At 34.8% G+C, this 18,884-nt stretch overlaps 1 protein-coding gene across 1 annotated transcript in view; it reads right to left on the bottom strand.

Annotated features, from left to right (window-relative positions):
* APBB2 (amyloid beta precursor protein binding family B member 2) overlaps positions 1–18,884 on the bottom strand; it is a 429,171-nt gene that overhangs the window by 210,590 nt on the left and 199,697 nt on the right. The window contains exon 5 of the mRNA XM_044681113.1: positions 13,684–14,502. Within this exon, the coding sequence (XP_044537048.1) occupies positions 13,684–14,502 (819 nt within the window). The remainder of the gene's footprint in view (positions 1–13,683; positions 14,503–18,884) is intronic.

The following is an 18,884-nucleotide window of genomic DNA, read 5'->3' as shown; positions in this document are numbered from 1 at the left end:
AGTTTAATTAATCCTCCCTCCCCAAAAGATAGCTTTTATTTTTTTAATCTTTGAAAATTTTATTTAATTAATAAATTTAGGTTATTTTTCCCTCCTCTCGCCCCACTCCTTTCCCATAGCCAACATGCAATTCTACTAGGTTTTACAAGTGTCATTGATCAAGACCTATTTCCATATTATTGATATTTGCACTAGGGTGATTGTTTAAAGTCAATATTTCCAATTATTTCCCCATCAATTCATGCGATAAAGCAGTTGCTTTTCTTCTGTGTTTCCACTCCTGCAGTTCTTCCTCTGAATGTGGGTAGCGTTCTTTCTCATAAGTGCCTCAGAATTGTCCTGGATCATCGCATTGCTGCTAGTAGAGAGGTCCCTTACATTGGATTGTACCACAGTGTATCAGCCTCTGTGTATATGGTTTTCCTGGTTCTGCTCCTTTCACTCTGCATCAGTTCCTGAAGGTCATTCCAGTTCACATGAAATTCTTCCAGTTCATTATTCCTTTCAGCAAAATAGTATTCCATCACTAGCATATACCACAATTTGTTCAGCCATTCCCCAACTTTAGGGTATACCCTTGTTTCCAATTTTTTTTGCCACCACAAAGAGCATGGCTATAAATATTTTTGTACAAGTCTTTTTCCCTATGATCCTTTAGGGTATGGTACAAACCCAGTAGTGGTATGGCTGGATCAAAGGGCAGACGGTCTCTTAAAGCCTGTTGGGCATAGTTCCAAATTGCCATTCAGAATGGTTGGATGAATTCACAACTCCATCAGCAATGCATTAAGGTCCCAATTTTGCCACATCCCTTAAAACATTTTTTACTTTCCTTTGCTGTCATTTTAGCCAATCTGCTAGGCGTGAGGTGGTACCTCAGAGTTGTTTTGATTTGCATTTCTCTAATTATAAGAGATTTAGAACACTTTTTCATGTGCTTATTGACAGTTTTGATTTCTTAATCTGAAAATTGCCTATGCATGTCCTTTGCCCATTTATCAACTGGGGAATAGCTTGATTTTTTGTACAATTGGCTTAGCTCCTTATGTATTTGAGTAATTAGATGTCTGTCAGAGTTTTTTGTTATAAAGATTTTTTTCCCAATTTGTTGCTTCCCTTCTACTTTTGGTTGCGTTGGTTTTGTTTGTACAAAAACTTTTAAATTTAATGTAATAAAAATTATTTATTTTACATTTTGTAATTTTTTTGTAACTCTTGCTTGGTATTAAAATCATTCCTTTCCCAAACATATGACAAGTATACTATTCTGTGTTCACCTAATTTATTTATAAGTTTCTTCTTTATATTCAAGTCCTTCAGCCATTCTGAATTTATTTTGGTGTAGGGTGTGAGATGTTGATCCAGACTCAGTCTCTCCCATACTCTTTTCCAATTTTCCCAGCAGTTTTTGTCAAATAGTGGATTTTTGTCCCCAAAGCTGGGATCTTTGGGTTTATCATACACTGTCTTGCTGACGTCACCTAGCCCAAGTCTATTCCACTGATCCTCCCTTCTGTCTCTTAACCAGTACCATATTGTTTTGATAACCGCTGCTTTATAGTATAGTTTAATATCTGGTACTGCTAAGCTACCTTCCTTCACATTTTTTTTTCATTATTTCCCTTGATATTCTTGATCTTTTGTTATTCCAAATGAACTTTGCTATAGTTTTTTTCAATTCATTAAAAAAGTTTTTTGGTAGTTTGATAGGAATGGCACTAAATAAATAGATTAATTTGGGTAGAATAGTCATTTTTATTGTGTTAGCTCATCTTAACCATGAGCACTCAATGTTTTTCCAATTGTTTAGATCTAGTTTTAATTGTGTGGAAAGTGTTTCGTAGTTGTGTTCTTATAATTTCTGTGTATGTCTTGGCAGATAGATTCCTAAGTATTTTATTTCATCTAGGGTGATTTTAAATGGTGTTTCTCTTTCTAACTCTTGCTGCTGGGATGTGTTGGAAATATATAGAAATACCGATGATTTATGTGGGTTTATTTTGTATCCTGTTACTTTGCTAAAGTTGTTGATTATTTCTACTAGCTTTTTAGGTGATTCTCTGGGATTCTTTAAGTAGACCATCATATCATCTGCAAAGACTGATAGCTTAGTCTCCTCATTGCCCATTTTAATACCTTCAATATCTTTTTCTTCTCTAATTGCTACTGCTAGTGTTTCTAGTACAATGTTAAATAATAGAGGTGATAATGGGCTCATCCTTGTTTCACTTCTGATCTTATTGGGAAGGCTTTTAATTTATCTCCTTTGCAGATGATGCTTGTTAATGGTTTTAGATATATATTGTTTATTATTTTTAGGAAAGGCTGTTCTATTCCTATACTTTCTAGTGTTTTCAATAGGAATGGGTGCTGTATTTTGTCAAAGGCTTTTTCCACATCTATGGAGATAATCATGTGATTTTTGTGGGTTTGCTTGTTGATATGATCAATTATGTGAATGGTTTTCCTAATATTGAACCATCCTTACATTCCTGGTATAAATCCCACCTGATCATAATGAATATGATCACTTGCTAGAGTCTTTTTGTTAGTATTATGTTTAAGATTTTTGCATCTATGTTTATTAAAGAGATTGGTCTGTAGTTTTCTTTCTCTGTTTTTCACCTACCTGGCTTTGGGATCAGTACCATATTTGTGTCATAAAAGGAATTTGGTAGAACTCTTTCTTTGCTTATTGTGTCAGGGATCTCTGGAGGCAATCTCTCCAAACGCCAGGAAGGGAATGAAATGCTAGACCCTGTTGGTCTCTTTTTATATCCCTTTTATTCCATGTCACTTCTTGTCACTCCTCCTTCACAGAAACCAATGGCAGGCTTTCAATTTGCCTAGTATTGCCCAAGAGGGGAAATGGGGAGGTGGCCTTTGGAGTTAGAGTAAGTGACTTGTGAACTCTCATATTTAATGGTAAGTAGAGGTACTTTAAGTTCTTGATTTGATTAGCTAAAAATAGACAAGGGGAGAGTTAATCCTATTTACAACCTCAACCTAGCTTTAGAGGTGACCTATGCCATTTGGATTCCTGCAGGTTTTTACTGCTGCGACACAGTAACATAGGATTGATGCAAGAAGCAATCTGCCCCCAAATGGTCTAGTTCAAAGGGGCACACATTAAAGGCAGTGCAGTGGAAAGGGCTTGTGATACTGATGCTCTCTAGAAGGGGGAAGTCTGCTTTAGATCCAGGTGTGGTCTATACCCTCTGATTATGTTTAAATAACACCAATTGAACAATTAGCAATCCCAGTTGAATTTTACCAGGGGCTGTCCTCTGGAATGTACAATGAGGAATATATATATATATATATATATATATATATATATATAAAATCACTCAAAAGCTCTTCAACAGAGATATCTGGGAAGTATTTATTCTATATATTTATTTATATCTTATATATTACCCCACCTTGGAGACTTTTTCTGAAAGGAGAAATTACAATGTAGAACATCTTTCCTTCATGGTAAAAGTTCTATTGGATTGACATTGCTGATATAGTCAGTGCTTTGATGGTTTTATTCATAGCATCATTGGCACGAAGGAAATTAAAGCATTTTTCTTTGTTTTACCAAGAATTTGTCTTCTTGTTCCTAACTTCTCCTCTTCTAGACTTTCTTATAGTGGCTATTATTTTCTGTGGATATCAGTCAAAATTTTAAGTTATCTATCCCTTTCCCTCTCTCTTCCTCCTTCCCTCCTTTCTCTGTTTCTCTCCCGATTTTACGTAAATGCGGGAACACACACACAATGGAATGTCTAGGGCAAGCTATCTTTCTCTAGAATGACATTTGTATTTCAATGTTCAGCTCAGCCAGTGTTTCAGATTTCTGTGCTGTTTTCTCTTTTAAAGACAATTTACTAGTCATTCTATGTGGCATATTCCAATATATATATGAGAACACTGTCCCTCCAAATATTCAGGATTATATAAGTAGTTTATTTTTTCATAAGCAGAAAATGCATTCATCACACAAGCTTTTTATCAATAGGGATGTAGCTCTAATTACTTTTGGCTACTAACCTAATAATCCCCAAAAAGGAGTTAGAGAAAAAGCCAAAGTCTTTACTCAATGAACAGTCATTCTCAGTACTGAAGAAAAGAGAAAGAGAAGAGGGAAAAGGCTCACTGAATTTCTATTCTATTAATTTCTATTCAAATTAAGGATGGAGAAGCTAGCTTTCAGCCATGCCTATAGTAACTTTAGGAATAGGGGCCAGAGGTTTAAGCACAATAGTCAGATTTCACTTTATTATTATCATTACTTATTATTTTTACATTATAATTTTATAATTATCATATAACATTTATTATATAATAATTATCCATTTAAGTTTACAATTATATAACATCTAATGCATTTTATAATTATATTACATAACATCTAACACATTATATAATTATTATTTAATCATATAATTTAAAAAAATTATTAACAACTGGAAGAAACATGAACCACTCTAATCATCCTCTGCAAATTTAAAGTAAATACGTTTCTGTGACTACCTGAAATAGGAAGACTGATTTCTTGATCTATGCCTTTTGGCATTTTTATAAGAAGGATGCTAACAAACAAGGAGCCAGGCAAAATTTTCCACCAATACCTCTCCTTTAAATACAGGAAAGGGGCAGCAGAATAGCAATTGGAATGTCTGTATCCATCATTAAACATTTTGTAACCTAACTGGTCAGAATGTTCCTTGGTACATAAAAGCACACAGGATTAAAATCTGTTCCAAATAAAACTGAATAAATAGCAGTCTTGCACTAATTGAGCAAATAAGGAAACAGAGCCATCCCTATCTCACTCTCCCCTCCTCCCCTCCCACCCAAGCCCTGTGCAACATTTTGGCTTACAGACAAGGAGCTCTTTAAGAAGAGGTACTTTTATTCTTCAAATTTTATTTAAGAGGAAAAAATTATAGAATGTTCCTTTCAAAAGCAAGTAAAACAGCATCATTTATATTCTCAAATGGAATCATGTTCAAGAGTAAAACTAATGAAAACTAAACCAGCATAAATGAAACATGAATGCCCATATGGAATGAATAATATATTACTTTAATAGTCAAATAATTCCTTCCTTTTAGTTAAATCTTTTAAAATTAAACTTCTGTTTTACAGCATCAAAATCTAAAATTCTGAAAAGAGAAAAAAGCAACATACGAGCAACATATGAATATATGAATCAAATGCAAGCTGATTTTATAAAGTTTATGAATTCTGATGGTGTATATGGCCACGGTCATCACTGACAAATTAGGGTTATGCAGCATTCACTTTTTTGATTAAGAGACAGAGAGGTAAGGAGGGAGCACATTTCAGGCAAAAACACAGAGATGGAAGATAGAATATTGTATACAATGTACATTTCAAGCATGACAGTTTGGCTGGAAGATAATTTGTATGAAGGAGAGAAACCTTTAAAACTTGGATTGTCGGCTAGAAGTGTAATGGCTCCCATGATACCTGCTGTAGTCAGCCTTTCCACTTTTTCCTCTTATAAAAGGTGAGCATACACATTCCTTAAGCTAATCAGTGGTGATGTTTTTTGTTTTGTTTTTTCCATGCTCCAAGCATTGGGGAAATAAATTTTTTTTGAGCCTGTGAAGGTATGTAAACATCTCTCTATTTCAAATTGAAAATCTCAACTGTGAGGGATGGGAGTTATACCACATTTATTTCCTTGGCTAAAGTGGTAACTTCTTTATAAGATGGAATCAAGGCTATGGCATCACATCTCAGGAAATCCTTAATATCAGTCTTTGGTGTGATGTCATTCAAAGGGAAGGAAAATGTGCTGAGAAAATTGCTGAAGGGTTGTTGCTAGTGGATGAGGGCAATATGGGGAAGAGGCTAAGACCTCTGTTCAGGGATAGGGCAGTTCCTAAGCTTTTAAAGCTTCAAAGACTTTTGGGAAATCCTGTACATAGAGTTTACATTTATTAATTGTCAGCCCTGGATCTCTTTGGATTTTGCATTTACTACTAACATATGTTTCTTAATGCAAACAACATGTCTTCCACCAGCTTTTTTTGTCAAGATAATAAGAAGCAGCAAGCAATTGATAATGAAAGCCTTCAATGTTTAAAAAGATAATTGTGTCAGGAGCAGTTCTGAAAGTTGATAGCTGATATATTATCATCTATGATCTCAAAGAATACATTTCCTCTCAAAGTATTTAATCCAAAGACATCCATTACCTGCCCTGTCCCTTTTAAATTCTGAATCAGAGCAACCAAATAACCATTTCCATTGGTAGCACTTATATCATTTGTTGATTCTTATATTGCTCTTCTTGGTAAAAAAAAGACAAAAGTAATTTGCTCTGGTCAGCTATGAACCTGGACTTCCTTCTAGATGAACCACTCGATACCAATGGGAATGATTTGGTAACATGTACTAAATTACTTTAATCTAGCACCCAGCAGGAGCTTAATAAATGTTTGATGAATTCAATACCTGTGTTTAAATTTATTAATTCTCAATGTACCAGAAATACTTTGAAAGGTGTAAGCTTAAAAATTAATATACAATAACTCCAAGTATTATATTTAATAAGATTCATTAATAATAACTAAAATAAAAAGCTGGAGGAAAAACGGAGCTAACCCAGCCACAGTCACACACAACTTATAAACAATATACGTGGATGCTACGTGGACAAAGGGAAAAGGATTCTGGGAGATGAAGTCCAAGGATTCAAGATTTTCCAATTACACAAAGGGAAGATGGTTTCTGCCACGGGGTCATTCTATGGCCTATTTATTCCCTATCATGGAAAAGGAACTAGCAATAAATATCTTTAATAAAAGAAATAGAGAGCTTTTTTTTGTATTTGATACAGATTTTTATGGCTATATAATGACTGCTTTAGAATTCTTGAGAATTTTCCAAAAGGAAGTACCAATTTAGCAAAATAATGCCATCCTCATGTTCTCAGAGGGCGCCATTTTTAAAAGCATCAAACTATACATCCTACCCTTAAGGTATAAAAATTCATTTGAGAAAACATCCTGTCTTGTACCACACAAGTACACTGTGTGCAGGAGCTATTTTAAGGAACTATCACATCTGTCTTCTTCAGCTCCTTCTGTCATGTCAGGGAACTATCCACTGTGATGGCATGAAGGCAAATGATTCTACAGCAGCATTCTGAAGATCAAAATAAACGAAGCAGGGGGCATTCGTAGAAACCAAGTTTGCTCAATATCAAAGAATCTGAGAAAGGGAAAGGAATTTTTTAAAAACAATTATTCCACATTGAGTTTTCCCCCCTTAATTCTATTTATTTTTTTGAGTGGAGAATCCTCATTAGGAAAAAAATTCAATTCAAAGTAGTAACACAATTACAAGACTAAAAAAGCAGAGAGCTCTACTAGCTATGTAGACAGGAATCTGCTTTTGAAAACAGGGAGTGGACTTGTGATTTCATTACAGGTGATACTTAATGAAACTCCCCTCTACCAAAACAAGGTGCCAATTCCTCTACAATTTATAAAGCCTAAAGCACTAATGGGGTCAAATAACTGTCACACAGTGTGAATTTTTATACCTTAAGGGTAGAATGTATGGTGTGGTGCTTTTAAAAATGGTGTCCCCTGAGAACATGAGGATGACATTATTTTGATAAATTGATATTTCCTTTTGGAAAATTCTCAAGAATTCTCAAGCAGTCACTATATAGCCATAAAAAATCTGTATTAAATACAAAAAAACTCTCTATTTCATGAAGTCAGGTCTACTCCAAACCTGTTGCTATCTCTGAAGCAGTTTCTAATGAAGTTGTCTGTTTTTATGCTGCCAAGTGGGAGGCATCCTAAGATGCAAAATTCTGGACCAAGAGTTCTTGTGAATTATCCATTTTGATTTCAAGTACACAGGGACCATGCAAAATAACAGAATATGACGACTGGACCTGTGCTGCAAAGACATAAAAGAAAGAGGAAAAGAGCCTATACATATATAAATATTTACAGCAATTCTTTTTGTAGTGATCAAGAACTGAAAACTACAGAGGTACCCATCAATTGGTGAATGGCTTTACCAAGTAAGATATATGAATGTAGTGAACCACTATTTTGCTGTAAGAAATGATGAACTGGGAGTGTTTGGGAGAGACCTGGAAAAACTTGCATGATTCAATGCAGGAGTAAATAAGAACCAGAACGATTTAAGGTATTATCATAAAGATGCAAAAATCAACAACTTTGAGAGACTTAAGAATTCCAATCAACCTAATGACCCATCATGATTCTCGAGCACCAAGGATGAAGACAGACTATGTGTGGTGCAGAATGAGATATATTGACGGACATGACCAAAGTGGGATTTTTTTTTTTTTGCTTCACTACATTTCAATGGTTTTGTTTTGTCTCAATTTCCTCATTTGTAAAATAAGGGTTTGGTCTAGATGACTTCTAAGGTCTCTTAATTCTTAAGTAAAAATCCTCTGATCCTACAACCAGGGAAAATTAGTTGTGACTGCATTACTTTCTGGTTGTAACTGATTAAACTCCAATATCCTAATCAATCTGTGATCTCATTAAGTCAGCTAAGTCAAGTAAAAACAAATGTATTGTGCTATGCCTCCTTATGACAACTGAGGGGTGCTTTGTGATGTACTTCTCTAGTAATAGCTGCATTTATATAGTATAGCACTTTTAAGTTTTATAATATTTTACAAACATTGCCTCATTTAATCCTCCCAACAACCCTGAGATGTCCTATTATTTTCCCAATTTTAAAGATGAGGAATGAGGTTGAGTGACTTGCTTGGGTATACACAGCTACTGTCTGAGGCCACATTGGAACTTCGGACTTCAGGACTATGTGGTCATTGCTATCCACTGTCCCACCTCATTGCCTAATGCACTTACTCTAGTTATTTGCCTGGGTCTGAGTTCTATCATACTAATAGAACTAGAATATAAATTCTCAGAGGGAAGAGAAATGAAAGTCTTAGATCTAACATTTTGTCTATCCCAAGAGCCTGGACAAAGTGCTTCACACAAGTGTTTATTGACCATACCACGAAAATCTGGAGGAATGCAGGCGCTAGAGTCCATCTAAAAGGAAAAGTCATGTCAAAACTGGAAAAATGAAAGAATCATGAACATCAGAACTGCCATCTTTCTGCTAGAGCACACGAGTTGTAATTGCGTTAATCTGGCTGTAACCTTTGGAAATTCCAATAGTCTTATGGATCTAGGACCTCATCAATCAGAGCATTATTTGGGGAGTTTAAGCAAAAGATCAAAGGGCTTGCCGTCATCAACCAAAAGACCAAAGGATTGGCAGATTTCACTCTTTGCAACCAGTTATCTTAGCTATGCCACAAAGTGACTAGAGTTCAATGTCTCAAGTAAAAATAAATACAGTGGGTATATGTTGTATGATCAGAAGAAAAATACATCTTTAAATCCCACAGATGTGTTTGTGGTTTTTCACTTTTCAAGGGCAGGTCTGAATTTGTTGCCTTTAACTAAGATGCCCCCTTTAGCTCCACATACCCCAATGGTTTAGTACCCAGGCTTACAACATTGCTTTCTTTTGCCTATTGAAATCCTTTCTCTCCTCCTTCCACTCAGGTGACACTTTTTCTATGAGACCCCTCCCCTTTTTTCCCTTTAACTTAATTTTAAAAAATATTTTTAATTTTACCTATTACATATAACAAATTTCCACACAAGTTTTCCCAAGTTATATAAGCGAACTTATCTCCCTCCCTTCCTCCCCCTTGTCCCTCCTGGTGCCGGCAAGTGATTCAATCTGGATTATACATGTATTATCATGTAAAATATACTTTCTATATTGTTCATTTTTGTAAGAAATCTTATAAAACCAAAACCCCAAAACATAAGCCCAAATAAACACTGAAAAAGCATATGCTTCCATCTGCATTTTGCTTCCAAAAGTTCTTTCTCTGGAGGTGGATAGCATTCTTTGTCATAAGTTCCTCAGAAATGCCCTGGATCATCGTATTACCAAAAATAGCTAATTCTATCACAGTTATTGATCATTACACAATATTGCTGTTACTGTGTACAATGTTCTCCTGGTTCTGCTTATTTCACTAAGCATCAGTCCATACAGTTCTTTCTAGCTCTTTCTGAAATCATCCCATTCATCATTCCTTATAGCACAATAAATAGTATTCCATCACCATCATACACCACAATTTTTCAGCCATTCCCCAACTGATGGACATTCCTTTACTTTCCAATTCTTTGCCACTGCAAAAAGAGCAACTATAAATATTTTTGAACAAGTGGTCATTTCCCCTTATTTTTAAATCTTTCTATGACAAGAACCCTTTCTTGATACTTCAAGACTTAAGAGTACTGCCTTCCTCAAAGCTCTACTATTGTCTCTGAACTTCCTCAGGCACTCAGTCACATTCTAACTTTGGATTAGACTATTTGAATTCATCTAATATTTAAGCAGAGGGTTCTTAACCTTTTTTGTGTCACAGACCCCTTTGTCAGTCTGGTAGAACATTCAGACCTCTGATGCTTTTAAATTAACAAAAGATATATATAGGATTACAAAGAAAACCAATTATATTGAAATACAGTTATGAAAACAAAATTAAATTCATGGATCCAGGCTGAGAATTCTTGAACTATAGAACTATAAACCTTTTCAGACTGAGAATTATTTTATTACATTTTTATCTCCATTACCATTTCTCACACACAGAAGAAACTCAGTATAATAATAATAATAATAATAATAGTAATAATAATAGCTAACATTTATGCAGTGCCTACTATGTGCCAAAAAAATGTTTACTGAATACAACTTCAGTATAATAACATCTCTGTTATGCTACCTCAAATCACAAAACAACCTTTTCTGGAATTTGCAGCTAGTTCAAAAGTGAAAATGGGACAAATGCCCAACAGTCAAGTTGAAACACAAACCTCACCTAAATCTAATCAACAACTCTTTATCTGATACATTCTATGCTAGAATATTACTAGAACCACCTAGGTAATCTCTGGCAAAGTCACTACCCTCATAGCAAAAAGATACAAATGATGACTGTTTTGAGACAAGGGGGAATGCTCTAAATTCTTTTGAAGTTGACAGTATATCTGCCACTTTATAACTGTTGTTTCTTAAACCCATAGATATATTTTTTTTAGTATTTTCCCATAATTACATGTTTCATGTTCTTTCCCTCTCCCCCAACCCTCCCTTAGCCGACACACAATCCCACTAACCCATAGATATTTTAAAAATCCTTCGTTTCCATCTTAAAATCAGTACTATATTTTGGTTCCAAGGAAGCAAGGTGGCAACGGCTAGGCGATGGGGGTTAAGTGACTTACCCAAGATCACAGAGCTAGGAAAAATCCATAGATTTCTAAAGCATGGTTAAGGATAGGCATTGATCCTGTGATTTCATGGGTATACACTCCCAAACAAGGAAATGTCTTCTACCAAACCTGATAGAGATTTGTCTATAGGACTGAGAGTCACTTGTCAGGGTTCAACAAGCATGATGTGACCAAAGGAGAACTTGAACACAGATCTTCTACACTTCAAAACACTCTGTCTACCACACAATAAAAGACTGCAGAAAGGATAGTAAGACCACTTAAGGCCAACTCTTCCCTCATTTTACAGAGAGGCTAATGTGAAGTTTGAAAATTAAATGATTTGTTCATGATCACGGATAAAGGTCTGCCCAGGGAATAGAACCCTAGGACTCAAGGATCGCCAATTGAGTGATTTTATTTTCTACTCCATCAGGGTGCTTCCTGCTTCTATCTTCTAGTACCCCCTTCCTACATCCTTCAATGATCCAACACAGACTACCTAAAACAAGCTTACAAAAAAATATAATACATTAAATGTATGAGGGGTTAAAAAAAGCTGTTGAAAAACCTAGAAGAGAAAATAGCCAATCTCCCCTGCTATGCCCTCAATTTTTATTAGAAATAGCCTTGTAATTTGGAATGAATGAGCCTAGGGCACATAACCTCTCTTCTAAGTTAGACCACCGGTATAAAATGACTTTCGAAAAGCAGACACAAACACTCTTATGGTATAGTACGTAACATATACCAGAAAATAGCATTTTAAAAGCACTATTCATTAAGAATAATTTGTTATAAAACACCAGCATGTTCCACCTATTACCTGATACCTTAAATGTACCCTTTAAATTTCTGTCTGAACCTTTTCTGAATTGCTAGATTCTAGGATCAGTTCTTCAAAAAGCAAGAAATTGAAGACAGTTCCTACCTGTTCCTTTAAGGTACAGTTTTGCCACCTTACTCATAAAGAGTAAAACTACTCTAAATACTGGGAAGGACCACTTCACATGAGGGGTTTTCTTTTCATCTAAATTATTAAATATATTTTTAAATGGAACCATATTACTTCAGATTATATACTGTAGCTTGAACAGGTCTAGTGAGTCTAATAATGACTAGAGATCATTACAAGATACTGCAAAATTGTCCTTAAGGAACAAAACAATTTGAAATTGGTATAGTAATGTGTTTAATGATCAGAGATTTTCTGCAGGATTTTATAATCATATGCTCTCATAAACAGGTTAAACCATGCCATCATAATTCCAATTAATAATTAGATAATATTATTATAATAAAATAACTCTAGAAATTTGAATATATGTATAAATAGAAACAATAAATAATTCTGATTAATTAGATAATTATGCTATGAATAATTTCCTTTCCATTATAATTCTAATTAATAATTAGATTATAATAAAAATAAGTCTATAAACACAAATATATGTATAAATAAAAATAATAAATAGTTCTGATTAATTAGACAATTATGCTATAAATAATTATTCTTTCCATCATAATTCTAATTAATAATTAGATATTATAATAAAATAATTCTATAAACATGAATATATGTATAACTACAAACAATAAATAGTTGACTAATAAGATAATTATGCTATAAATAATTATCTATAAATACAGATATATGTATAATATGAATAACCACTCATAATTCAAATCAATAATTGTATAATTGTTCTATAAATAACAATTATTTATTATGTATAATAATCTGCTGATTATTATAATTTTTGTAAATGATAAAAATGACGAAAAATGTAAAAATTAATGTAACTATAAAAATAAAAATAAATACTTATTAAAGTATTTCGCAAAACCCATCTTTGAGTGAGCAACAAAATAAACTTCAACCCAGTCCCCATCCAAACCACAACAAATACAAAATTAAGGTTTTTCTGAATTTAGTGTTTGGAAGACTTGTTTCTTTTACCAGCATACCAAATGAATGGTTCAAAGCTGAAGATAATGTTAGAATGAAGACTGTACTATATAAATATATATATATATATTTATATTTATATTCATTCATTCATTCATTTATTAGCCTGAATCATTTCACCCAATTTCAGCTTAGTAAAACCAGGAAATAAGTTTCTCATGTGGGCTGAGACACTAGAGCTTCAAGATATTATTAGGGGTCAGCGCACTGGAGACAAGATGGTCCTGGGATCAAATCTGGCCTCTGAATCACTTCGTGCCCATTGCCTAGCCTTTACCACTCTTCCGTCTTGGAGCCAATACACAATATTGATTCTAAGACGATTAAAATAAAGAGAGAAAGATGACACTCTAAGCCCATTCCCTGCGGCCGTACCTGCTTCATCCGGGGAGCTAGGTGATGCGCTGTCCTGGGATAACGTGGTCCAGCTGGATTCCTCGTCGCTGGGGGCCAGGTTCTGGATCCGGTGGAGAGCACAATCTGTCTTAGCCCCCGTTTTAGGGTGGTCCTTCTTGGTCTCCGGGCTGGACGACACGGTGGCCACCTGACCGTCCTCCGGGCTGGACGGATGCTTATTTGGTTTCCGTGGCAGCGCATCCCCGTTTCCAATCACGGTGGAAGCCTGGTCCTGGCTGCCCCCAGACTTCTCTTCCATCACCACATGGCTCTTCCCCAGGTTCTGTTCCAGTTCCCGGGCTGAGGTTTCCAGGTCTGCATAGTAATTGAGGAAGCTCTTGGTTCTCCTGGGCCGGGAAGGGAGGATTTCGCAGCCCGAGGAATCCTGGGGACTGGGTTCTTTCCCCTCTAACTTCTCCGAAGTGATGTTGATGACGGCGGTGGGGGAGACGTTTTTGTTGGGATCTTGGGGTCCCTGTTGCTCGGCCGCCTTGCGGAGCTGGTTCTCCCCATTCTTCACGAGCTTGATGTTGGCAGAACCGTTTCCCAGGAGGGGCTGGGCGGCGGGATCGGAGAGCCCCATGGCTGTCTGAATATTAGTTAGTGCATATTTTTTCCTGCATTTGGGAGGTGTGCTGTTCTTGGTTTCGGTGTGTTTTATTTCAGCATTCAACAGTTCGTTATGGGAGGAGCGAAGATTAAGGGTGTTGGGTGGCGTGGCGGGGTTGTTTCTATTCACAACGTCTGTTGTGTTGCTGCTGGCCATAAACACTGCCAAGGTGTCTGCTCTGGAGTCAACTAGAAAAGAGAGGGGAGAATGAATATCCATGAGGGGCCATGTTTAGGCTACTTAGCATAGAGAGTGAACAAATGTTTCCATATATTAACTCATAAGAATTAACACTTCCCTCCAAGACGGATCTTTATGACATACAGCTGACTCATGTTCACCATTCAGACTTCAAGGAGATTTAAGTAGGATGGAGTAGCTACATAAATTCCATTCACACATAGAAATATGGGGATCAGGGCTCCAAGATTTTACATATGGCAAAAAGCTATTTCTTCTACTCAAACATTGTTATCTCAGTCAAATAACAAAACACTGGGATTTTATTTCAGCATTTTTCCCAACACGCTGAAATCTCTCTCTTTTTTTTAATCTTGAAAATTGCTCCTCACCTTTCGAAAAATGGACGTAGCTTCCCCTTTCTTTTGATGCTCCAGGGTATAAGAAAATTGGCAAGAAATCTTCTGGGACTCCTATTCCCTAATTAGCCTGAGAGGTCATTACTCAATGATATAACCAAAGTAATTTTCTCAACTCTGCTTTGGAAGGACCTTATGAATGAACGAGAAATAAAATACCCAGCAGAGCTCTTTGCAATTGTGTATGCTCCTTTTACATTTTGTTTATATGTTTCTGAGTTGTATTTGTATTCATATCTATTTTGAAGTAACTGCTTAAATTTATTTGGGGTTAAAAAAAAGACTAACACAAAACCACACACACACACACACACACAAGCCACTCATTCCATGTATTTTGTGCCCTTGGCTATGGATGATATATTAGAACCCCAAACAGAATTTGAATATAGTCCTGAAATGAAATACAGACTCAGCTGTTTGCCAGCATCATATGCCCTCTCAGAACTCCGAGGAAACAACTTGACAGCTGCATTTATCTCAAATATGGCTTTTGCTTTATGTGATTTATTCCATGTGTTTTACAAGGATAGAAGATAATAAAATGGGCTACTGAAGAATTACTAAGTACCAAGCTTTTTGCAGCCTGTTGGGAATTACTTTTCTCTTAGTTCTTATCTGATCCATTGTGGATCCTTCTTTTAGATTGTTCCTATTAACTGGAAACCAGAAACAGAATGGAGCTTTGGCATTCCTGAAATACCTGTGAGAGACCAGACTACTCTTTCCTCTCCTTAGGCAAAACAGAAGCAGAAAGGCATGAAAAAGTGGGGAAGGAACTTTCCCTGTGTAGACAGATGCAATTTTGTTTATCTACTGCCATTCTGAAGAAGGTTTTCCTTGTACTTAGGGTAGGACAACTATTCCAAAGAACATCTATCTTGAATTTCAACCAGTGGAGGTCAAGGTTTTACTGAAATGCATGGATCTCCAAGGTAGAATGTTAAGACTATTACACTTATATAATGCCACAGTTTATAATAAAGTTAGAGATTCTTCCAGAGACTGCCTTTTTTGAAAACATATTTTTTCAGTTAAAAATCTGTTTTTTTCTATCTCTTGTCTTTCTTGCCTTTGAGAAAAAAGAAGAAATCCTTATAATAAACATGCATAATCAAGTAAAACCAGTTCATGCACTAGCCAAGTCTAAAAAAATAAATTATCTTCACCCTGAGTCTAGCATCTCTGGATGTTACTGCATTTTTTTATCACTCAGAAATCTTAATGACATTAAAGCAATAACATGATCTCAAGAATTGTTTTGTATCTAATTGTTACTAGGAAGAAGTTTTGCTTACATCATTAATAATCACAGTTCTCTTCCTCTAGGATATTATTTTCCATTACTAAGTTTTCTACAATATACAAGAATTTTGAAAAATGATTTTATATGCTGGTAACTGATATCATCTTTGATACCCAAGCTGTCAGCAACTCATATTGCCTTTATCACATTTATAAAAGTTCTTTTGGTTGTAAATTGTAGTTTTAGAAATTGACTACTTTGTTACTCAGATGAAAAAAGCTACATAATGAAGCCTTTCCACAACAAAAACATGTAAACAAATTGGTTTTGAATTTTTCAAAATGAAATCACTTATTGGATAAGTGAAGATTAATTCTCAAGAGAAAGGCCATTAGGGAAACTAAAATATGGCACCTAATGCGATAGCCTAGGACCTCAGAAGACAACAATGAACTCAAAACAATTACAAACCTCAAAGAAAAATGTGAATTAGATATTAGTCCAACAAGAATTCCTGGTATTTTCAAAATCAAGTAAGAGTGGTAGAGGAAATATTAGGTAAAGAAATGAGAGTAAAGGAAGAAACTTATGAAAAGGCAATTATCAATCTGCTAAAAAGAAGCACAAAAAATACTGAAGAAATTAATGTTTTAAAAAAATTGAACTGGCAGCCTAGAATTAGGAGCATCTTGGTTCAAATCTGACCTCTGACACTTCCTAGTTATTTGTGCTTTAACACCATTTGCCTAGCTCTTGCCATTCTAGATTTGTCAGTAGGTCGGAAAGTAAAAACAGAATTAGTCAAATGGAAAAAGAGATTCAAAATTTCACTAATGAAAATAACTTCTTTTTAAAAAGTAGAAATTTTTAAAAAGGAAAATGAGGTACAAAAAATTCACTGAAGAATTACTTAAAAATTAGAATTGAGCAAGTGAAAGTTAATGACTCAATGAGACATCAAGAAACACTAAAACAAAGTCAAAAAATTAAAAAAAAAACAGAAGAAAATGTGAAATATCTCATTGGAAAAATAACTGAACTGGAAAATAGGTCAAAGAGAAATAATTTGAGAATTATTTGGACTACTTAAAGCCACGATAAAAAAAAAAAGCTTAGACATTATATTTAAAGAAATTATCAATTACCAAAATATACAAGTGTGAATAAGGACGTAAAATAGAAATTGAAAGAATCCACCTATCACTACTTGAAAAAGACCCCAAAGTGAAAATTCCCAGGTATACAATAGTCAAATTCCTAAGTTCTACATCAAATAGAATATATTTCAAGCCGCCAAAAATAAATTATTTAAATATCATGGGGCCACAGTCAGGATCACACAAGATTAAGCAGCTACCATGTTAAAGAAGTTGAGGGCTTAAAACATGGTATTCCAGAAGGCATAAGAGCTGGGAATACAACCAGGAATACCTACTTAACAAAACTAAATATAATTGTTTAAGGAAAAAGAAATGGATATTTAATGAAACAGAAGACCTTCGATCATTTCTAATGAAAAGACTAGAGTTAATAGAAAATTTGACTTTCAAATACAAGACTCAAGAGAAGTATAAAAAGATAAATGGGAAAGAGAAAACATAAAGGTTATAATAAGGTTATACTTTTTAACTTTGTATCTGGCAAGATAACATGTAACTCCTAAGAATTTTATTATTATTGGGGCAATTAGAAGGATTCTACTTAGAAGGCATGGAAGCAAGTCAGTTATGTTGGGATGATGTTTAAAAAATGGATAAATGAGAAAGGGGTACACTCTGGAAGAAGGGGAAAGGGAGAGGAAGAACGGGGGCAATTATCTCACATAAAGGAGCTAGACAAGGAAGAGTTTCTCAGTGAAAGGGAAAATTATTGGGGGTTGGGGGAAAGGGAGAAGAGGGTAATGCTTACATTTTGTTCATATCTAAACTGGATCAAAAAGGGGAAGAATGCATATACATACTCAATTGTGAAATGGAAACTATCTTAACCATCAAGGAAGCTGGAAGGAAAGGAGATAAGACAAAGGGGGTAGTGACAAAAAGAGAGGACAGATAATAGAAAGCAATAGTTAGAAGCAAGAGGATGAAGAAAATGCACAGTTCATAATCATAACTGTGAATGTTAATGGGATGAACTCACCTATAAAACATAAGCAAATAGCAGCATGGATCAGAAACTAGAATCCAACAATACATTGTTTACAAGAAATACATCTGAAGCAGACACACACACAAAGTTAAAATAAGGGGCTGAAGCAGAATCTATTACACTTCAGCTGAAATAAAAAAGGCAGTGGTAGCAATCATGATTTCAGACAAAACAAAAACAAAAATAGACCTAATTAAAAGGGATACATAAGAAAAATACTTTTTGCAAAAGACACTAGAGACAATGAATTGGACATGCAACTATGTAAACTAGCAAAAGAACAGATTAAAAATCTTGAATTAAACACCAGAGTGGAAATCTTGAAAATGAAAGGAGAGATTTTTTAAAATCATTAATAAATAAACTAGGAGTTGGTTTCATGGAAAAAAAAAACAGATAATCCATTGGTTAATTTGACTTAAAAATGATAAAATTAGATTACTAGTAATAAAATTGAAAAAACTGAATGTATCACTAATGAAGACGAGAAAAAGCAATTATTAATTTTTTGCCCAGTTATATGCCAATAAACTGACAGTCTAAGTAAAATGAAATATTTACTCAAATGTAAGCTATT

The sequence above is a fragment of the Gracilinanus agilis genome, chromosome 6 (genome assembly GCF_016433145.1).
Source record: "Gracilinanus agilis isolate LMUSP501 chromosome 6, AgileGrace, whole genome shotgun sequence".
Lineage (NCBI taxonomy): Eukaryota > Metazoa > Chordata > Mammalia > Didelphimorphia > Didelphidae > Gracilinanus > Gracilinanus agilis.
This window is presented reverse-complemented; position numbering and strand designations above follow the sequence as displayed.